The sequence below is a fragment of the Coturnix japonica genome, chromosome 1, assembly GCF_054131305.1.
Source record: "Coturnix japonica strain WE chromosome 1, WE-NBRP24, whole genome shotgun sequence".
In the NCBI taxonomy this organism is placed as follows: Eukaryota; Metazoa; Chordata; class Aves; order Galliformes; family Phasianidae; genus Coturnix; species Coturnix japonica.
Genome location: NC_140663.1, coordinates 115,800,812 through 115,821,841, shown reverse-complemented (window position 1 = coordinate 115,821,841; position 21,030 = coordinate 115,800,812). Strand labels below are relative to the sequence as shown.

At 34.0% G+C, this 21,030-nt stretch overlaps 1 protein-coding gene across 21 annotated transcripts in view; it reads left to right on the top strand.

Annotated features, from left to right (window-relative positions):
• STS (steroid sulfatase) overlaps window positions 1–21,030 on the top strand; it is a 93,076-nt gene that overhangs the window by 45,313 nt on the left and 26,733 nt on the right. For 15 of the 21 annotated variants that reach the window (XR_014947444.1, XM_085550878.1, XM_015848896.3 and 12 more), the window contains 2 exons: window positions 10,814–10,951; window positions 19,756–19,915. Coding sequence is in view for 17 of the 21 variants with exons in the window: in XM_085550878.1 (XP_085407004.1) it covers window positions 10,814–10,951; window positions 19,756–19,915 (298 nt within the window). In the remaining 4 variants the exon portion in view is untranslated. Of the gene's footprint in view, window positions 1–10,641; window positions 10,952–19,755; window positions 19,916–21,030 lie in introns of those variants that run through there. The other 6 variants (XM_085550850.1, XM_015848904.3, XM_085550881.1 and 3 more) reach the window with 4 other exon arrangements.

The following is a 21,030-nucleotide window of genomic DNA, read 5'->3' as shown; positions in this document are numbered from 1 at the left end:
CCTCTTTGGTAGTTCTCCCAATGGACTGTCACAGGAAATCACATCATTGTATTTTTTTCACCTTTTTGCTGCATTTCATTACTTTGAATCTCCTGCAATGATCAGTCTCTGCTGATAGTAGCTTATCAAAACATTGTTGTTTAGGTAGTTTTGAAAGGTCTAGGCTTTAAAGAAGAGGAAAAAACCTGTAATGCAATTGAGATTCAAAGGGAGATATCAATTTGACAGACGTTAGTTCTACATCTTCTTCACAAAGATGTGTCTTTTTAGATGAGGAAACATTTTTTTTTTTTTTTTAATTTAAATTAACTTTTCCTTTTATATGTAAATATTGCCAAGTTCCGTACAACTCATGCATTACTTTTTCTTCTCTGAGATTTGAAGAAGACATCTTGTTAATTGAAAGATAATAAGATTACATTAAGATCAAGATCTTTATGTAGCACAATTATGTGTTTCTAGGTGTTGGATATCCTGGTCTTTCATACTTCTTTGTTACATTTTGTTATGTTTTGCTTTGTTTTATTTTGTTTGTTTTGTTGGTTGCTTTTGTTGTTGTTGTTGCTTTGTTTAATTTTATTTTGTTTAAAGAGGGTTTATTCAGGAACTTCTTTGGAAAAATTAAAAATAACCTGTGTACACAAGAAAGCAAGAGACCTGTCCTGATTAATAACTGTTCCTTTAAAACATTCTGGGGCAGTTCTTCTGTATGTGTAAAATGATGTAAGTGGTCTGGAGTCAGTAGAACTGCGCTGAATTGAAGTCAACAAACATAATATGGAAAGGTTTTGATTGTTGAAAACAATGCCATCACAATCTTTCAAACAAACTATATTTATTAGAGATTTGGCTATACTAAATTAAAAAAAACAAAAAAAAAAAAAAAAAAAAGTTTTCAATAGAAGAGCAGTAAATTTTGTGGCATAGTTTAACCAGGCAGTCAGAAATGTAGCAGACAGTGCTCCTTTCTAATATGTGCAAGAAAATGCTAAGTATTTTGCTAGCAAAGCTGGCAAGGAAAAAGATAAAAGCAGAGGTGGCTGCCAGCAACTCACAGCCAGGGAGCAGTACCATACAAATGTTACATGTCCATTGGCAGAAAAATTAGAGAGAAATTAGAGAGAAAAACAAAGCCAAAGGTAAGGACGATGTCTGTGCAGCTGAAAGTGGGATAAAACATCCCATCTGTCTCTCGAAATCCTGACCAGGGCCAAAATGTTAGGAGTTAAAATAATACAAGTTCCTTTGTATCTACCACACCACATCCCACAGGACAAGCTTTGAACATCCTCAGCATGGTGTTAAGGGCAAAGTGCTGCTAGAATGGCTTTTTTAAATCAGTATAAATTTAATAAGGTACAAAATCGGCAGGTTTCCCTATAATCCTGAAACACTTCTATGAGATTTTATCCTGAATGTTTTTGTCAACTTAGTGCTGAGATAGTCGAGCCCCATATCCTACATTTCTCAGTAAATTTCAACCTTTGTGCAGTCCTTCTGTAGTTCATCAGCTGGCTGCTGCAAGTACCCCCAGCTACTTTTCATAAAAAGTGAATGACTGCTTTAAACAGGTAAAGAGAACTTTGAAGTCTGTCTCAATAGAAAATGTTGGATAAGAACATCTCAGTTCTTTCTCAGAATGCTAGCTGATTTGCAGATGTATACAGATTTGCAGTTAGGTTACTTTGTTTCTTTCATCTGTGTTAGTATTTCAACTGATCTGTAGCGTTACTTAGGTGAACAATCTTTTTCACTTCAAATTTAACTTTCAGATTTCTGCATAAAAATAACCTTAGTGGGATTCTGGTATGCAAAGCAGAGCTTTTCCAGAAATGCAATGCATTGTTCACACAATTCTCACTCAAAAGTCTCCCAAGTTCCTTTTCTGTAACTTCCCATTCCAAACCAAATGACACCCAGCATTTATATTGCATCTGAACATTAGTAAACTCAATTAGTAGCTATGTTAGTAATTCTGCATCACATTTTACTTTGTTCATATGTAAAAATTAAGTAGAGAAAAGGCAAAGAAACAGATTGATGATTTAGCACCCTCATTCCATTATTTTTTGGGGGGCATCAAATACATCTTTACCTAAGTTGAGACTTCAGGTTGTTCCAACCTTATCTGGGACTGACATATTTATCTTTCCTAGACTTCAGAACAGAAAAGGACAGCTTATATTATTTGCCTGTAGGCATGTGTTTTAATGGTGAATACTATTGTAAAACTTCAGCAAAAACTCTTGGATTTCATTTTTTCAAGAGTACTTAGATGATTTAAGGTTTAAAGTCTCATTTTATAAGATAATTTTTTTTTTTTTTGAGGTAATCATCGATAATCAATGACAGACGAGAAAGTTAGTTGTTTTCCCTTCTGATAGTACCCTAAGTAGCTTAAAACCTGTACAAACCATACTGAATATGCACACATTAAAAAAAATAAAATAAAATAAAAAAATTATTCCCACCTCCTAAAGTTTAGAATGTGATTTTGAGTTTACATTGGAGTTTACATTCTATGGTGGAAAGTTCCCTCGAGAACAATTTTCGCAGTCAGGCATTCTTTCTTATTGGTATTAAAAGTATCTGTACAGAGATACATTCACTGCTAGTGTGATTTGGAGACAGTGATTGCACAGTAGGCTTTAAGTGTCTTGGCAGACACAAAAGGCACAGAGTTGCCCAAAAGCACTTAGTGAACTAGGTGACCTGACAGGCCTGCATGATGATGGGGGAAAATGGGGATATCGTGTCAAAGGAGAAAAACATCAAGAGTCTTCTGTTCTGTGGGTGAATTAATGAACAGCTATCTTTATGTAAGGTTGGATGTGGACAATTAAAATCAGAAAGCTGAAAAATGAATAAAAAAATATATAAAAATGAAATAAAAATATTATAAATATTATAAATATAAAAATATTATTTGCTTTATAATATATAATATCTAAGTTCAGTTTCCAGATTCAGCAAAGATGAAAAAAGTTGTCTACAGAAACATGAAAGGTGAAGCAATCTTATGGCAGTTTCAGTTTTGTTTGATAAAAATTATTAAAATGAAACAAGACATTGACATATGACTATTTTTTTTTCCAAAAAATGCAGATGATTAAAGTCTAGTATTACATTTGCTTACTTGTTTAAAATTATTCATACTTTAATCTGACAAATTTTTTGCATTATGCATTTGGATCTAAAGATATATACATATTCAATTTAAAACTGACTCTAATTTAAGAAATGTTTAAACCTTTGAAGATAAAGATTAATTTTTCTTTTATCACTCTTCTGTTATGAATTACCATCAACTTTTATTGAAATAATCAAGCAGTCGAAGCTTTAATTTCATCTGACAGTCTAATTCAAAAAAGAATAGCATCCTTTGATTGCCATTTACCTAGACCCTATCCAGAATTTGGAGGAAAACACTGAAGATCCTGGGGAAGTAGGCAGTATCCTTTGCATTGTGCATTTTACTGGTATAGATAAAATGGCATATTGTTCTCAGAAGTAAGATGCAAATTTACCCTCAAATTTATCACATCTTTCCTGAAAGATGCAAATGTGATTCAACCTCTAAAATCTCATGACCATCACTCATATTTTAATCATGCTAAGAATGATGATTTTCATTAGCCTTGTGTAGAAAATATAGATATAAGGTGTAAAAGTGAGCTTTATGCAATATGCTTATCAGTGCTTTATTATCAAAACATTAATAGGAAGATGGCCACCAAAATAGTTATACTTTTGACATTTAATAGTCCCCAAAACGATGTCATTAGTGTTGTACTATCAATGTGAATATGAAAACCTTTTTGTTAATAAAGCAGCTGTACTTAGCTCCTGACAACCACAGAAACCAAAACTTAACTCTTAGTTTTAATATCCATGTATATTTCTGTAAGAGTAAAGTGTCATTTCAGTTTTCACATTTACAAAATTAGTTGAACTCCATATGAATAGGAAAATAAGAGATGAATTACTCATATCTAATTAATTATACATAGAGTACTAATTCTGTAGAATGTGTTTACAACTGTCCCATACCCAAAGACAGTCTCAAATTATTTTGTCATTTATAAATGTTGTTTAATATGAATGTTTGAATAAATGATACACTTGATGCTCATGTTATGATACATCACTCATGTAGGATTCATATAATTTACACATTACTTAATTCTTCACATGCTCAGAGATCCCTGCAATATGTACATCCTGAGATAGAATAACTCTTACTCGGTTGTCTCTGCAAAGGCTTCATCTTTTTATTTTTCCTCTTGTTGGTGTAATTTCCAGTTGTTGGTGTAGGTTCATCTGAGTCTCATCTTCTTGAGGGAGAGAACATACACTTAAGAAGGTCCTAATGAAATAAATGTGTAAGGAGGACCCCACTTATCTATTGTTGAGTGCCTAAGAAGTCGTATTTTTCCCCACTTAGAAAATGCCACTAACCACAAAAACTTCCTTGGTGACATCAATTCTGCTGCAGTTTTTCCATCTGTATTTGACTCAATTATTGACTTTTTCTCATTCTGCCAGCACAAGATCTTGTTTCCAGATAGGAATAAACCAATTCTTCACAACTGTGACTTCTTCTTAGTTACATACATTGTTATAAATATTGTATATATATTACATTATATATGCGTTATATGTATATTATTACATATTTTGTTATAGATATTGTTATATGTATATATTATATACATAATCTTGTTCCAAGATTAGCAACTAGTCTAGAACAGTGTGTCTAAAGAGTATCGGAATGTCAGCAGAGGAAAAAAATTACTTCAGACCAATTCTACTGTTGTCCCACAGACTGAATGTTTCCTCAGTAGTGACAGCATTTTAAGTGTGTTTCCAGATTCTACCCTTGAGTTTAGTTAATTGGAAAGAAATATAGGTCAGAAAATCCAAGAAATCTATGCTATGCAAGCAGATATATAGAAGTGATGATGATTGGATGTAGGCACCTTCTTGTCATGGTTTTATTATTTTTGCTTATTGTTATTCCACATCATACTGTGAAGTGCACTGAGAGTTAATTCTGTAGTCGTGGGACTGGTCCAAACCAGCCTATGAACCATTGACACTGCTCGTAATTAAGACACTGATAAAGAAGCAGTTTTTCAAAACAAGATTGTACTTGTTTAGCAGAATGTCCTTTTGACATTGGAAATTCTATTGAACTATAGTAGTAGAAACTTGGCACATTTTAGATCTCAGCTTTCTACTTTGAAGTCTTTGCTGGACAAATTGTATCCATAATGTAAATTTATAAATGACATTTGCGCAGTGAGACTGATTCAAAACTTTCTGCTTTCTAAATCTAAAATCTAATCTTTGCTTTCATCCTACAGGAATTATTACAATTTTTAAAACTATTTATGTATTTATTTTCTCTTCTAATCAGTTATATTAGCTGTTACTTTTCCTCACCATTGTAGTTCATATGCTAATACTCTCTCTATACAGAATCGTGTCTTTTTAGGTGAGTGCATTCAATCAATGGGCTACTTAATGTTCCATACTACCAATCTATTACTTTGTCCCAGAATTTCCACTTCCTAGTGACTGCATTATAGCTCTGAATGTTAAACAAGTTTCATGCAGAGTTTATGTACTGCTCACCATATGTGCAGCAACTTCTTGTTTTGCTGTCAGTGGTTTTATTATTTTCCATCTTTACCTCTAGTGCTGTGCTCAATGAGTGGGTCTGAAAGTGATAATTACTTCCCCACTGCAGAGACAAACTGATTTACATATTTATCAAGGGGAAACTGTACAGCTTTAAGTGTATCACAAAACATTTGCATATTTATAACCTGAAATGTGCAAAAGCTAAAATTAAGATATGGATGTCTTGATCTCAGTTACTAAGCTGATTTTTATACAAAGGTTTTAGTCAGTGTATTTTGTAATCAGATCAGTATATTAAATAATGAAGTCTCTTTTTTTATCACACAAAATCAACATAGAGATTAAAATGTTTGTTAACTTGTTAAAGATGGTGGGCAGAAGTTGCAACATTAAATCTTAATAGGGTGAAAATATTAGCCTTTGAGCCTGGAAGAGATGATGGGTTTACCTTAATTTAATTCCTGTACCAGGAAGAAGGTCACAAGAAATTTAATATGTAGTAGATATTTAGCTGAATGACATCATTATCTTTTCTGGGAGCAGTATAGGCTTCCAAATATTTATACATCTAGGGGTAATGTGTAGGAAGTTATGCATGTATTTAAAACACTCTTAGCCTGTCACTCTCAAATGTAAGCCCCTTCAGCTTCAAAACATGTTTCTTGTCATTCTGATTAGTTATGCTATTCAAAAGCAAGCATTAACATCATCAGGGAATTCTGAAACATAAACTAAAAGGAAAAGAAGTCTCTAGGCTGAGATGTGATGGCTGATCTTCCCAGATGAATCTTTGTAATTATCTCAAGCTTACTCTAAACTTCTGGGTTTGACAGAGTCATGTGAAAGTCTGCTGAGTGGGATAAAAAGTTCTATTAAAATAAACTTCCTTTATTATGAACTGTCTTGTCCTGAGTCATCTTTAAATCTCCTTCTGAATGTTGCTGTTTCTTTGAATCAGGCAAACTGTTTCAAAGCTTTCCTAATGAGTTGAGAGATCTTTTTCCTAATACCTACTCTACACAGACATATTCTATACTCCATATTCTAGATCTCTTTTCTCCATAATTTCAGCAAGATTCTTCATTTCAAATTAATGCTGGTAACCCTCCTGTCCTGTTGACTTCAAATGACAGTGAGCTAATTATGAAGCAAATACATTTTTCCCATTCTTGCTTGACTAGAAGAGATTTCCAAATTGCTAATACATTTGCATACACTTTATTGTTCAGTATTTGTGCCATGTTTTCAAATGAATAGTCATTTTTTATAAATCCTGTAACCTAATGTGTAATAATTGAGTGTAGAGGGAATCTTACATGGTTAAAAACTTCAAAAATAAATTTCAGCACATTATAGGCAGGTTCACCTTCCATTTACTCTTGTGTTAGGTGAGTTGAATAGTGGCATAGTGCTTTCTGTTTCCTCCTAAAGAGTAGAGTCAATTACTCTCATCATTTTTACACAGGTATCACTCCACTGAAGTCAGCATTTTCACTTTCACAATAAAACAATCCTATAGTTTAAAATAGCTTGAAATGAGACTGGAGAACAGAATGTAGAGAGCTCAGCATGCTTCAGAGGAAGCTTTGCTAAAATTTTGAATGATTATCATCTTAATTAAAACACGCATCATCTTAATGGTATTCTGATTTCTATTTATTTATTTATTTATTTATTTATTTATTTATTTATTTTTAATAGATGAAAGAACAGTGTCTAATGATCAAATGTCATTAATCAATGTTAGCAACCTGAATTGGAATGTACATTCCTAGAATGGCATTAGGAGGAGAATGTTGAACTTAAATTGAAGTTGCTCAGTAGGTTCAGAATTCATGCAGCTCTTTCACTGTTAGATTTATTTTGTTGTTTGGAATGCTGTCTTTCAAATTCTGTTCTGTTCAAAACAGAAATATTTAAGCAGTAACATTTACAGAGATCAATGTGGATCTTAATTTTTTAAAACAGGACTTTCAATTCAGTCTTTTTAGTGAAGAATATTTCTATTTTTATTAATAGTTTCCTATATTAGGGATTTCAAGCCATCATCGCTTAAACTGAGCTACAGTTTTCCAAGTGTTTTGACTTATTTATCCTACAGTTTCATATTCTGGATAGGCATTTTACTTCTACAAAGTTTTTACACGTGTATTTTGTTCAATGAGTACAAATGGGATTCAAAGCATGCAAAAGCCCCATTTTTGTAATTAAAGATCACATACGATGACGTATGATACATATCCAGTCATATTTTGTGTGAAGTAATAGTTTCACCATCTTATTCCAAACTCATTTAGCTGTCCACAACAATTATAAAAACTTAACTCATGTCGTAAATTTCTTGCACTTCAGATAGGATTTATTTTTCTTTGTTTGGTCACCAGTATGCAGGTATTTAATTTTCAATTTGTTGCCTGTTTTCTCTTTAAAAAATGCCTTTTTGCAGTAATGGCTCACCTTTTTAAAAGTTAATCAGCTAAAACAGCCTCGGTGAAAGTCCTCCTTGTTCATTAACTAAGATTATCTGAGTATGCTTATATATCAGCCTTAGCTTAATTCTAAAGTATCTCTGTAATTTAAAGAAATAATCAAATTAGAAGAGTAAAAAAAAAAAGTTTTTAGCAAATGATTAAAGATGTACTTTCCTTATTTTATACTCTTTGCTTTCAAAATTGATATAATATTTGGCAATATGTCAAAGATATCTATTTACAGTTCATGCGTTGCATTTTTATTCTATTTTAGTTACCATTTGGAAATGCTAATAAGTAAATGTATGGCACTTGCTAGCGGAAACCATATCATTCAGATATACTATACAAGGTCTTATTTCACACACTTTTTTTCTAATTTATACAGTGTTCATTGCAGAAGGTGTAGCTGTTCAAGACAGAAACCAAAGTTTTGGGTTGTTTCTGTGAGTTCATTGAGAAAATGTTATTCTATGACAACCATATTTGAATTAATTAATTCTGAGAGGAATGAGCAAGTCAAAATTAACATTCAAATTGGAGCGTGCCGGAATTTATAAATAAAAAGGATAAAAAGAAAATCACAGAATCACAGAATTGCTGGGGTTGCTAAAGCAGGTTTCCTAGAATCGGTCGCACAGGTAGGCCTCCAGATGGGTCTTGAATTTCTCTATAGAAGGTCTTCACACTCTCTCTGGATAACCTAGCCTCTTCCAATGCTCTGTCACCTTTATAAAAAATTCTTCTGCATGTTAGTACAGAACTTCCTATGTTCAAGTTTTAGGCCATTACTCCTTGTCCTATCACTCTGCACCACTGGGAAGAGCCTGGCCTCATCTACATGCCTCCCACCTCCCTTTATATTGTTATGAACATTAATCAGATCCCCCCTCAGTCTTCTTTTTCACTGGTTGAACAGACCCAGGTTACTCACCCTGTCCTCATATGGGAGATGCTTCATCATCTTTGTGGCCCTCTGCTGGACTTTGTTTAGGAGAACCCTGTCTTTTTTCATCTGAAGAGCTCAAAACTGGATACAGTATACTAAATTTGGCCTCACCAGTGCAAATTAGAGGGGGAGGATCATGTCCCTCAACCTGTTGTCCACTCACTTTTTAATGCACTTGAGGATATAATTGGTCTCCTTGACCACGAGGGCACATTGCTGGCTTATAGCCAACCTGTTGTCAACCAGGACTCATGAGTCCTTCTCTGCAGAACTCCTTTCCAACAGATCTACCCCCAGTATTTACTGATGCATGCCTTTATTCCTCAAGTGCAAGACTGTATGTACACTTGCTCTTGTTAAACTTTAACAGGTTCCTCCCTGCCCAGTTCTCCAGTCTCTCTAGGTCTACTTGAATGGTAGTACAGCCTCCCAATGTGTCAGCCACTTCTTCTAGCTTTTTATCATCAGCAAACTTACTGAGCTGGGACTCTGTCCTATCATCCACATCATTGATAAATATGTTGAACAAGACCAGAACCAGCACTGACCCCTGAGAAACGCCACTAGTTACAGGCCTCAAAAATTATCATTATATGCTCTGGAATTCACAGAATAGCAGAATCACAGAATCATAGAATGACCCAGATTGGAAGGGACCTCAAGGATCATGAAGTTCCAACTCACCTGCCTGGCAGGGCCACCAAACTTCCACATTTACTAGATCAGGTTGCCCAGGGCCCCGTCCAACCTGGCCTTGAACACCTCCAAGGACGGGGCATCCACAACCTCCCTGGGCAGCCTATTCCAGGACCTCACCAATCTTCTAGTAAAGAACTTCCCCCTAACATCCAACCTAAATCTACCCTCTTTCAACTTAAATCCATTTCCCCTTGTCCTGAATTCCTGAAGAATAAGGTTAAAACTCATTTGCAGGCTGATGTGTGCTATATTCTTATTCTTTGGTTAGTTTCCAAGACCAATTATTTTAGGTTCCTAATCAGTATAAAATTCACTGGAGAAAGTTACAAAGAGTGGATTCACACTCATTAGTACAGAAGCCCTCTTTAAAGAATTTAGTCTAAATAAATTTAGATGTATGTGCAGTGCAAGACTTTTCTGCTGTGCCAAGGGAAAGAAGTCTTTTGTGTAAATGAAATGTGAGAACCCACTCTTTGTTGGAATTTCAGAACATCATCATGTGGATTTTTCTTTTAATTGTGTGCACATGTGTTTGTTACCTTGCATGTTAAAAGTGTAAAAGATATCTAGCCTTGTATGAAAACGAATTAGTGACTAATTAGTAGGCTTTTTTTTTTCTTCTTTTGAGAATTTTTTATTCTAGCATTCACACAGATTTTTGCCATGCTGACTCTGTAGGTTTGTAGGCAGCACAGCTTTACCTCAAACTGTTAACTATATTCTGTATACTGAGACTCTTTCAGATATCCTCAGAGGTTTGAGTTTTCTTCTTGTGGGGTCTTCATCACTGAAAGCAACAATTCCAAAGATTACTGGTTCTCTGTGGATTAGCTCATTTTTCATTTGTACACAAATCTTCTCATTTTATATTTCAAGAAACTGCTGCAGTGGAACCACAGTCTTGACCACAACAATCCCTACTGCATAAAGGATCCCCTACTGCATCCTTTATGTTGCCAATTACTATGTGTTTTCGTACATGCCAAGGTAAATTAAGACACTATGTTGCTTTTTTGTTGTTTGTTTGTTTGTTTTTTTTTCTATTTAGGACAGATGCTGGATGTTCTGGAGAATTATAATCTGAGCAGTAGATCTCTGGTATACTTTTCATCTGACCAAGGGGCTCACATAGAAGAAATCTCTAGCTCTGGAGAAGTCCATGGGGGTTGCAACGGTATATATAAAGGTGAACATTCTCTGATTATTTTTTTTCTTTTGAAAATTGCGCCAGAAAATATTGTCTTGTTTTTCTTCCAAATCTGTAGCTCTGGGGTCAAAAATTTCAAAATTCAGTTTCTTAATAGTAAGCTGCTCATGACCTTCACACTAAATCCAAGCATAGGCAGTAAATATGAGTTAACTCATGAAACAGAGCAGTTCAACCAGAATGTGTTTCAGTGAGATCTCTGTGGAGTTGTATTTCTATCAAATGGACTCTTGAATTGGCTAGATACCAAAAAGCTAGCTTTCAAAAGGTGTTAGTTTATAGTACTTTACTATCATGGATGGACAGCAGAACAAAAAAGGAAAAAATATTGTTTATGAGCCATGAGCAATCATATATGGGAGTTTAATACAACAGAGTGAGTGGGAATCACACAAAGAGACAATAAAGAGCAGAGGACTGGTATTGTGTTCATTGCAGAAAATGTAAAAATAGTTATGTTAAAAACTGAAATGAGAAGTTGGATGTAGTTTGGGATAGGCAAGTTCCACAACATCCAGAGAATGACAAGATTTAAAAAAAAAAAATAAAAAAAAATGTCAGAATTGAGAAGATTGTTTTAGAGTAGTAGAGAAGTGCCTACCTATTGAGTACCAATTTGTAAATGGAAAGATAATACTTTAATTAGGGGAGTTTTGTTCCCTCAGTACATATATTAACAAAATGTATACTCTAAAATCTATTTGCTCTGGACTGGAATGTGTTTAATGTCTACCTTATTGCTACACACTTTCTCCTTGTGATATTACCCAAGAATGTGGTTCCAACATAGGAATAAACAAACTTACTGTCAGCAATTTGTTTTTGACAAAGGTAGGAAAAAAAAAAAAAAAAAAAAAAAAGAGATAATAGTGTGAGAGGAGGAAGAGTGTGAAGATGCAGGAATTATGCTTAATTGCATGGTTATAAAATTTGGTCAGGGATTGGTTATTACATTCAGGTCTATTAGGTCAGGTTTGGGCAGCGACTGATTTTACAGAACCATAAAATCACAGAGAAAATGAGACTAGAAAGTGCCTCTGAAAGTTTTTACTTTCTAGAGTTGGCTAGGGAGGGCTTCTGATGGCTGTGTCCAGTCAAATTTTGAAAATTTCCACTGATGAACAATCCACAAAACCCTCTGGCAACTTGTTCCACTAGGCACTCTAGCTCCCTTACCATAAAAATACTTTTTCTTATGTTTTAAAGTAACATCTTATGTTTCAGTTTGAGTCCACTACCTCTTATCATGTCCCTGGGCACAACTAAAGAGCCTTATTTCATCTTCTTCACTTGGATAATTCCATGTAAAATACATGGATAAGAACCACCCCCACCCAGCTTTCTCTTCTCCAGGCTGAACAGTCCCAGCTATCAGCCTCTCCTCACATGCTGGAGTATTACATTTAAACCATCTAATTCCCCGTCCCTGGAGACTTTCAAGGCAAGGCTGGATCAGGCTTTGGGCAACCTTGCCTAGCTGTGGATGTCCCTGTTCATTGCAGGGGAGCTGGACTAGATTGCCTCTAAAGGTCCCTTCCTACCCTAAGATTCCATGATTGTGTTAAACTACATTAAATTTTTCATGGCTCACCTTTGAACTCACTCCATGTCCATATCTCTTCTGTACTGATGATCCCAGAACTGAAATCAGCACTTCAGGCATATCTTATCAGGTCTGAAAAGAATGAAAGAATCACTTCTCTTGACCTTCTATCAACATTCTCCTGCTGCAGCCAAAGACACTGTTGACCTTCATTGCCCCAAGTCTACATTCAATTAGTCAGGTACCAGGACCTGCAGATATTTCTCTGCAAAGATGCTTGGTCCCCAGCTTTTTCTGGTGCAAGAGCACAGCAGATTTCTTCAGAAATGCAGGTTTGGCACATTCCTTTGCAGAACTTCATGAGTTTTCAGTCAGCCAATTACTCTATCCCATCATGGTTCCTCTGGATGGCAGCAAGATCATCTGGTGAATCTGTCTTGTAACATCTGCAAAACTGCACAAAGGAAGAAAGATACATAGAGTAAGCAATAACAATGCAGTAAAATTTTCAAGTGAAAGGACTCCACTCCTTTTAGTCAGTAGGCATCTTTCTGAAAAAGTGATCCTTGGACCTTACGACAGCTATAAAGGAATCGGTACATTAGCAAAACAAGTAATGCTGAAGTCATGAGGTTACAGAGCATCAGATGGATTCCCTTGGGTTAACACCAGAGTGAAATCTATCTTAAACATTAGCACATAAGCCTTACATGGTGCTTTAAGTAATTAAGGAACCATATGGTTACCTATCTGTAGCTGAAGGCACAGCCCGAGGTGTTTTAGAAGCTCTAAAAAATATTTGCTTTCTAGGATGCCAGACATAAGACAGAGGATTAATGATGACAAGAAAAAAAGAAAACGAATACACTGGGGAATATGCCTTCCTGAGGAATAGTTTGATTGAATGGAGTAGTTTCTATTAAACTTTACAGAATTTTGTATTCATACTTAGAGAACAGAAAGCAATTTGAAATAGATCTTATCTGAATTAATGAAAATCTGATTGACTGGGTTATCTTGGGAGTGGTATGTCTTTTATTTTCAAAATGAATTATACCATGGTTTGTAGTTGCCTCTTATGCTATACTGGAAGTACTACAATGTAGTAAAATAACGAGCCATAAAATAATTGCTATGTAAGAAATAAAATAATTATTGTATGAGTGAGGTTCTTAATAATATAAAAAGAAATTAAGAAATACCTATGCAATCAGCTAATTGTACATTTACAGATTTAAAATACAAAGAACTCTGTTTTATCTTTCATTGTCACCATCTCTGTATCAGCCCTCAATTTAACAAGTATATTAAGAATAACTTGCAGAAGAGTTGAAGTGGAAACGTTCAATTGATTGTGTAATAAGCAATTTTCATGCATAAGGATTTATTTATATTAGCAGTCAAGTGTTAAGGCTCTGTACATCTCTGATGGAATTAGTGAAAACCAGACCTGTAAAACACGTAAGTCTCAGACACTGTTATAACAGTGTGATTGAAAAAGTAAAAAGAACAATCCCTATTTGTTTGTGTGCATGCACTAGGAGCTCTATTCATTTGCAAAACTGGAGGACATTTGTGTCTTTCCTCCCTGCCTTAGCTAAATAATCTTAGTTACGTACCTTTTTGTATATGAGTACTGGATATGAAAATATGAATCAAGACACTTAACCCTCTTGTCAAAGCTGGTGCACGATATTGAGCAATAATTGTACTGCCCTAAATCAAAAGCTCTCCACAATTTGTACTCACTAATTTGTCTTGATATCCAGACAAATCCGCACCAATAACAAATTTAAGAGGAGATTTGAGAGTTAGGCTTTCAATGCAAAACTGAATACAAAAAAATATTATTTGATGTTATTTTTATTCTATATCCTGACTGTGGAAAGATCACTCTAAATTTGGATATCTCTTGAAATTAGAACTAATGTGGTTTTTAACTAGTTGATACCTAGTGTGATTTTCCAGTGTCCTTTTTTAAGGATATTATTAGATAATATGGAAGTGATGGATTAAAACAGTGAGTCCTCTTTCCAGTTGCCTTTTTCTGACAGATGTCAAAACCAGAAGCCTCAGAAGATGATGCAGGAGCTGTACTTCTTCAGAGAAGACTTCCAAGTCCTGTGTAGTATGACCTTGGTATTAGACACAAATCTTGACAATTACAATTCTAGAAAGGTTTTTAGCATTAAGTATTACAATTTTTCATCATATAAGTATGAAGGTCTGCTTTGAGTTTAAATTTTTAGCACTGAAATACAGATTAAAGAAGACAGTTACTGTTGTGAAGTGGGACAATTTCAGATTCCATTAAACATCTCTTTGAAGTGTAGTATTTCTTCTTTGATAAAGGAGTAATAAGCTATTATGTCTTACCTTTCTTTTCCATATTTTTATTGTGACTCTTTCCCCTTAATACTTCATTCGGAAATGTATTGTCTGGTTAGTGTCTGCTCTGTTTGATGTGTTGACCTTTGCCCCTGATTTCTTATTGTTGTTTCTGTTTTTGTTTCTTTTTTCTTCTGTGAAATATTTCAAATTGTACAATACATTCTCTTGAAATAGCCTTTTTGTGTTTTCTGTGCATTATCTATTTAACTTTTTATATTAGCAGCTTCATTTTGTATCCCACCTGCTATCTTTTTATTTTATTAATTACAACTGTGCTTTAAACATAAGACTTAGCATAGGTCCATTTTATTATATGTACAGTTAAGGTTATTATATAATAACTAAGAGCATAGACTCTAGTTCAGTTATTTTTTCTATAATTTCAATTGCGCTGCAAATATTCATATAGAATTTGAACTTGCATTTTGTTTCTTCTTCATCCTGCTTGGTGAGAAGTCTATTATCTTGAATTTGACAAATCTGTGATACTCAGTGTCATATGTAGATTTTGTTCAGTTTTACAACTCTCTCCAGTTCCAATATTGAAGTAAATGTATTAAAATAATGAAGGACATTGTACAGAGTAGCATCAAGATACCTTACTATTTAGTTTTTTGCATGGGTCCTAAGTGGTTTTACATATTTTTTCCCTAACTGTTAGTCAGATTTTGATTCATGACAACTTTTAGTCCCCTAGCAACTGTTTAATATTCCAGAAACTTTTCTTGAAGGTCCTTGTCATAAGTCTTTTGAATTTTTAAATGTAGATGCAGCCTCTGTAGCAAAATTGGAATGACTATTTTAGTAAGATCTTCTGCCCAACAGCTCAGGATCTTCTGAATGATTCTTGGGTACGCACTCGATAATATACTTTTTCTTAGCTACTTAGTGTTTTTAAGAGATTACTTTCTCTTGCAAATGTGTGAATTCCTGCAAACCTTATTAACCAATAAGTCCTTTGCATCCTTTAGGCCCATTAGTTCCTTTGGAGTCCTCCAGTTTATGATACCTAGTGAATGACACCTGACAAAACCAATATTTCTTACCAACTTAGCCATTGATTTTTCAAACAACATCTATTATAGATCTGTGAGTCCCAAACACAGACAGGTGAAAATAATTAGCTGGTATTTTTATTGAAATTGATGCATTTTCACTATACTGCAGCTACCAGTTTATTCAGCAATGTTTATGTTATTAGTAAAACTTTTCCTTTCAGTAATTCAAAGAGAAGTCAAATTGATCCTCACTTTCACTGCAGAAACTGTGCTAATAAATATTTAGTAATATGAGTTAGTTTCTCTTTTGACTTTAATGAGAGTAGGCATTGAATTTATTTCCAATGTACTGTATTTTTTCATTCTCTGAAGTGGTCCAATTTTTAGTTTTATTTTTTAATAATCCAGACATCTTGTACTTTTGACTAAAACAATAAATTTCCTGTGGAAGAATTTCACTTATTTAGAAGAAAGATGAAGAAGATAATATGTCTGTATGATCTGTGTTTCACCTGTACAGGAACAAATCAAGTTGAAAATTAATAAAAGAAGTATGAAAAAAGGATTGAAAATCAGTGTAATAATGAGTATGCATGCAAGTAAAAACAAATAGCTTTTTGATGCTTTTGTAAGATTAACAGTAGTAACAAGATCTGATTATCAGTATTTGTAGTGGAAAGTCTACAACAAGCAGGTGGGCAAACAATTACTTTCCTTATATTTTCATTCAGAAGAAAAATATGTTTTGAAGGGTTTGTTTTTATATGAGTTCAAAAAGGAATGAAATGGTAGCATGGTTATAATCCAAGAGATCTAAAAAAACTTATCTTAAATACTTTTCATCATGCATCATTCAAAATATTAGTAGCGATATACCACAGAGTTCTCTTTTGTATATCAACTTCCATACAAGCTCTATTCCCAAAGTTAGGTAATAGTAGTCAATTTAAAGCAGAGGGAGTGGGAAAAGAGATATTCTTATGGCAAAGATTTGAGATGTGGTTAAAATGGAAATTTGAGATCATGTTGTGGATGACTGCAGAGAGTTATGTCTATTGTGTGTCTGCTCCTGCAGTTTTCAGAAAAAGGTAAACGTAGGCTGTTGTTCAATAAAACACTAAAGGGTTCAACTATTCAGAAAGCTTAGATAGCTAAGCATGAAAATACAGCCTGGGGTGTTTTGTGCTGTTTTAAAAACACTTTTAGAAAAATTTAAAAGAAGAAAACTAAAATATTGATACTCTGCTTAGAGTTTGCCAGGAATAAAGACTGCTAAGTTTCTGCCTTTTCTCTGTCTCAGTGTTGCTGACTCCAAGAAAAACAGAAAACTAATGAGTTAGATTTTGAAATAGCAAGAGATATTATTTTTACATAATGACCTTTTGTGGAATCTTTATTTTTCTTTTAATATTTCAGCTGTTTGAATTTTTGCATCGTGTTTCAAGCATCAGTGTGAAATCCTTATTTATTCTGTAAGGGAAATAAAAGCAGAGAGCTTGAACAACATGTAATAGCTACAATTTGAAAGACAATATATATCAAAATTTTCATTTCATTTCAAACAAATCTAGTGATGTCACTAAACAAAGTTTTAGTAAAGTGGAAAACTGTGTAGGCATAGAATACAGTCTTCCTTAGTAACCTGTCATTCCTGCCCTAGTTCCCTGCTATTTTTCTATCTTCCTAATATCTCCTCCAGAGTTATTAAAAAAATATGCTCCAATTAGTCTTTTCAAATGAAAACAGTCTTTTCTTCATTGAAGTACACAAGGAGATAGTCCTACTGTGGAGTCCATTTTTGCTTTTTTATCTCACGGTAGGCAGGGAGTGTTTGCTGAGTTCTCTGTTTGTGCTGGGGTTATTTGGAAGTTTTCTATCTCTATAATGATTCAGGAAAATTGTACTGTGAATTTAGTAGCTCTAAAAGTTATCCAGTATCTTGGGTTTAAAAGTTGCAGTGTGTGTGGGAATGGATTTCAACACTTACCTTGAAATTACTTCAAATTACACAAGACAAAAATCAAAGGAACAGTAAAAATAGAATTTATTTAAACAGTCCAATCTACAAAGCACTGTTACTAAGCTCAGACAAATGTGCAGAGGTAAGAGGAACAAAACAATGAAAATTACCTTTAGAAGGTAGATTCACTCTCAGGATTTTCTCCATCTTGTACAGCCAACAGGCTGTTGGGATGTTTATACAGAACTAGGACCTGGCTCATATAGGTATATCATCTCCCTGGGATACATTTTCACTGAAAAAATATTTTAATTTGCAAACATCTATAATTTAATATCCTTTTCCTGGATTCATGTTCAGACTTAAATACTCCTGCTAGGCAGGATTTATTGTGGTTCATAAGCCAGTTGAGCTATTAACCTTGACACTTTCCTGCTGGGTAACATACAATGCCCAACTTGCTCTTGAAGTGCAAATGACTATTGTACATGGATGGCTAGAGACATCTTTTGTACAAAAGGTGAACAAAGTTTCTTGACATCTATCTCATTTTTTGAAGTTAAGGTATTAAATATTTGGCATAGTTCCTTCTGCTAAATGGTAGTGATTTAAAGCCAAATAACCAAATAACATCTTTATAAATTTAAATCTACATTTTATTTAGTTAGTTATTTTGAAATTCCTTTTTCCTTCAACAATAATTTAAACAAAAATAATCCTTGCATCTAATTTTTAACTTTTATATTAGGTACCAATGTACTAGCTTAATGTACAGCTTAAGCAAATAATTTTGCTTGTTGCACTGTTGTATATTAGGTTTTTGTTTGTTTGTCTGTTTGTTTTTTAATGTCAGATTAATAATTAATTATGTTTCCTGGCTACTTTATATTATATATTCAGCATCACATATTTTGATGAAACCTAAAAGGAAATTATGCAGTAGTGTATTGTAAGAAAAAACCACAAGCTAAAAGATTTCTGCCACAAAACTCTCTATACATAAACAGTTGTGAAATTGCCATCTTATTATTAATGAGTGAAAAAAAAAAATGTAGGAAAAGAAATATCCGTTCTGGATCCTCCAATATGGAAATGGAAAAATGTCATGGAGATGTCAAGGCAGTATGTATGGCCTGAGCTTGACAATGAAGATCTGAAAATCCTCGTTCATTGAAGTTCTGAGCCATGAAGGAAACACTTCATTGTGATATTTTCTTTTATTAATTGATTTATTTTTACTTGAAATAGGAGAAACAAATGTAGACATATAATATTTGAGCCATGAGTTACTGTTGGCTTCACTTAGTGATGTGATTTCAACATACACATTCCATTCTATTTCTAATAGAATTTCTAATAGTATAAAATTTATATTCCATTTCTAATTTCCATTATTATTATAATTGTAGCAAATTTCTAAATAGTGCATTTATTTAGAGAATTCAGTAACATGTTTAAATTGATAATTCTAAATAAAGACTTTCGACACCATTTTAATAAAATATATATTTTCTGGTTTTATACCTTAGATTGAGTCATACTTCAATTTATTTTGATTCCTGTTTTGTAGTTATGTCTGTATATATCTGTAAGATTCATTTCCTTGATCAAATTTTCTATGAAGAATTTTGCAAGATGCCTTTTTATTTCCCACAACTATTATTTATTTATTTAGTATAACTAAATACACTTTATAAACTCTGTCTAATAATAGCAAATTTATTATAGAAAAGATTCTGATTGTAGGTGGGAAATCTAGTACACTATACCTAGCAAGTTAAAATGCATTTAATGAAAAACTACTGTAGCATGACATAAACGGTGTCTTGTGGTGTTGTATACTGTTTTTCTAGGGAGAAACTGGTGTCTTATCAAACACTTTCTTTTTCAGGTGGAAAATCAACTAACTGGGAAGGAGGTATTCGTGTGCCAGGGCTTCTCCGTTGGCCTGGAATGATACAGGCTGGCACTTATATTGATGATCCAACGAGCAACATGGATATTTTTCCTACCATTGTCAAACTTGCTGGGGCACAGTTACCCTATGACAGGTATGTGTACTCTCTAGTTATAAAAAGCTGGAAATCAGTCTCAAGCGCTAATTATTTCCCTTACTTTCTTTTGTAACTGTTTTGGGTTCTTTTTGTTTGCTTGCTTGCTTGTTTTTTGTTTTTTTTTCTTTTGTGGACATCATTTGTAAAGATCAGCTGTGTGGCTAGTTCAGAGAATTATAATACAGTTATGTCATCTGGTGCAGTAAGCCTACAGGAAAGGGAAGTAGTACTGGACAGTTACAGAGTGAGAGTATAGCAAGTCACATCAAAATGCTAACTATGCTTTTCATTCAATTTATTTTTTTCTACCAAATGAGTAAAAATAATTTCTTAAGAGTGCTCTGTAGTCTGATACGTTTTAGTTTCTTTGGGAGATATCCATTCTCATCAGGAAGATGCACCCACCTAAATCACGTTGCCATCCAACTTCAGTATGTAGAGAAACTTGCTGCTACACTTGGCTTTGAACACATCTGCCATGCACAAACAACTTTTGAGCACAAAGCACCAAGAATCCACATGAGGTAGACCAGCCATGAGCAAAGACACTCGACTAATGATGATTCATCGAGTGTGTGCAGGAAATAGCAGGTCAGAACATGTGTAGGATATGAAAAATTAGTCAGACTTGCATTGAGATATCCCTTGCAAACAGAAACGCTGTCTAACCTAAGCAGTTCAGACTAATCTAAATCAGAACAGATCTTTTGCATTTCATTTTAATGTGTCTTGAGTGAAGACTCAGGCTTAGATATTCTCATAGAACTAACAGATGTGGACTATGCTGTGTATAAGACTACTAGAAGTATATTACTGGAAACATCTTTTCCCCATCAAAAATCTGTAGAACAGGTTGTATGCACTAGACATGAATCAGTCCTGCTCTCAGCTTAACAGTGGCCAAGCTTGCAGGAGCAAAACTGGAGTGAATAACTCAGGGAAGAAAACACGACAATTTGAAAATGTATCCCCTTGCTGCCAAGAATTTCACAGTCAGGTCTAGATCAAGGCTTAAAAAAATGTAATGTGTGCCCACCCTGTAGTAGTTATGAAACAAGAATTATATAGTCATGAAAACTGGCAGACATTTAAATGTTTAAGAGTTTAAAAAA